At 48.2% G+C, this 2,182-nt stretch overlaps 1 protein-coding gene across 1 annotated transcript in view; it reads left to right on the top strand.

Annotated features, from left to right (window-relative positions):
• Positions 1 to 309: 309 nt before the first annotated feature.
• Positions 310 to 2,182, top strand: part of HOXC11 (homeobox C11) — a gene marked incomplete at its 3' end in the record, with an annotated part of 2,286 nt that continues 413 nt past the window's right edge. Inside the window, exon 1 of the mRNA XM_010144795.1 lies at positions 310 to 985. Within this exon, the coding sequence (XP_010143097.1) occupies positions 310 to 985 (676 nt within the window). The remainder of the gene's footprint in view (positions 986 to 2,182) is intronic.

Genomic DNA, 2,182 nt, shown 5'->3' on the forward strand with positions numbered 1-2,182 from the left:
TGTACTTGTTCTGCTGTGGATGCTGGCGAGGGGTGTGCCCTTAGGAGAGGGAACACAAATCTGCGATTGATTTTCATAATGTTTCTGCGGTGTTTGCAAACCAATCGTTTGAACCTCTGAGATCTTACCTAAGTGAACCACTCCTACGCATCTAAGTGCTCCAAACTGATATATGACAATATCTACTTTGGATCACGTGTCCGCCGGAGCGACTAAGACGGATAGCGCGTCATCTCGCCTTCCCAAATTTTTTCCCCTCCGCACATCGGATCCAAAACATCTAGCTATAGGAGCAAGAAAAGGAGAAAGATGTTTAACTCGGTGAACCTGGGCAACTTCTGCTCCCAGTCGCGTAAGGAGAGGAGCGCTGAGTTTGGAGAAAGGGCAGGTTGCGCTTCCAATCTCTACCTCCCCAGCTGTACCTATTACGTCCCTGAATTTTCAACCGTGTCATCTTTCTTGCCACAGGCCCCCTCTCGCCAAATCTCCTACCCTTACTCCACCAACCTCTCGCAAGTGCAGCCCGTGCGAGAGGTCTCCTATGGTCTAGACCCCTCCAGTAAATGGCACCACCGAAGCAATTACGCCTCGTGTTATTCCGCAGAAGATCTGATGCATAGAGAGTGCATCCCGCCTTCCACCATGACCGAAATGCTAATGAAAAACGAGAGCGTGTACAGCCACCACCACCCCAGCTCCAACCACCCGGCATCGACGGGATTCTACACCAGCATGAACAAAAACACTGTCCTGCCCCAAGGCTTCGACCGCTTCTTCGAAAATGCCTATTGCGGGGCGGAAAATCCGACCGAGAGCTGCCTGCAGAAGGGTGAGGGCAAAGTGGAGGCAGAGTCCCAACCCCACGCACTGTCATCCCGCGGAGAGCCAGGGATAGACCCGGAAGATGAAGAGGAAAACACAAACCCAGGGTCTTCAGCCTCGTCCTCTTCTGTCACCAAGGAAGGAAGCAAAAGCAGCAATTCGAGTAGGTAGAGCAGTAAATGGAAAGGTTAAGGGACTAGCCCGTGTGTTTTGTCGGTCAAATTTTATGTGGAGTTTTATAAGCATTCAAAGGATTTTATTATAACCTACAAAGCTCTTTCTTCCAACGAGAAGAATTTTTACGATGGGAAAAGCTCTTTGAAAAAAATGGAGATGTTAGGCGCAGACACAGTATCAGAGAGTCTGTGAAATTTTAAAAGCACACCATCGTGACAAATATTAACTTTGATCATGAACTTACATGAGCATTTTAAAAGGATTCGGTCCCGGGTTGCTGGGGGTAAAAGGCAATTGGGCAGAACACTCCTCCGTCTGCCTGGGTTTTCTTTTAGGCAATAAGATGCATGCGAAATGTTCAGGGCGGCTTTTTTTATTATTTTTTTTTAATTAAAACTGCATGTTGAGTCTTTTCTCTTGGTGGGGGTGCAGTGCTAAGGGGGAAGGCTGCCGAATGTGCAGGCAAAGCTGAGCATTTCCTTCGGTTTTTCTGTTTTACTCTCGCCCCAGCCTGGTGCAGCCTCCAGCTTTTGTCAGGAAGGGCTTTTACTTCCGTGCTTCTTCGCTTGGGTCTTCTAGGGTCGGGTTTTATTTTCATTTTGATTTTTGCATGCGCTCGCGTTTTCCAGGCAGTCTTAGAGGAGCTTTTGAAAAGGCTGATCCAGGCGCCTGTGCAAGTTCGCGTTCAGCGTGGGGTGCTTTGGGGAAGCGGGGAGGCTTGTTTTGTTTCCCCATTCGCTTTCGTGATGCAAGTCCCCTTTTGCAGCTCAGATGCTAAAGTTCTCTTTGACTTTGATTCCTTTTTGCGTGTGTGGCGAGGACTGGAGTTAATCAAAAACTTATGCGGAACATAATATCTAGTTCCTCTAATTCCAACCTTGCTCATGCTGTTTCTATACAGATAACAGATTTGCAGCTGAGTGTGGAGTGGGTGGGTTTTTTTCTTTCCCAGCCTCCCTCAACCCTGCTCCAGCAGCTTCCACTTCCAGGCTGCTCTTTATTAAAAAAAAAACCCAACAAAAACAAACCTATCTGCACCCAAAATGTCTGCGTTAAACCCAGTGCAGTGGGAAAATAATTACACCCGGGTCCTTAAGCCCCTGTGTAACCTCACCTCTGCTCCCCCTAACAATAAGAGAAGAGACACCCCCCCCCCCCCCCACTATCAAAACAAAACAAGCGG

This window comes from Buceros rhinoceros, unplaced genomic scaffold, assembly GCF_000710305.1.
Source record: "Buceros rhinoceros silvestris isolate BGI_N320 unplaced genomic scaffold, ASM71030v1 scaffold22461, whole genome shotgun sequence".
NCBI classification, from domain to species: domain Eukaryota; kingdom Metazoa; phylum Chordata; class Aves; order Bucerotiformes; family Bucerotidae; genus Buceros; species Buceros rhinoceros.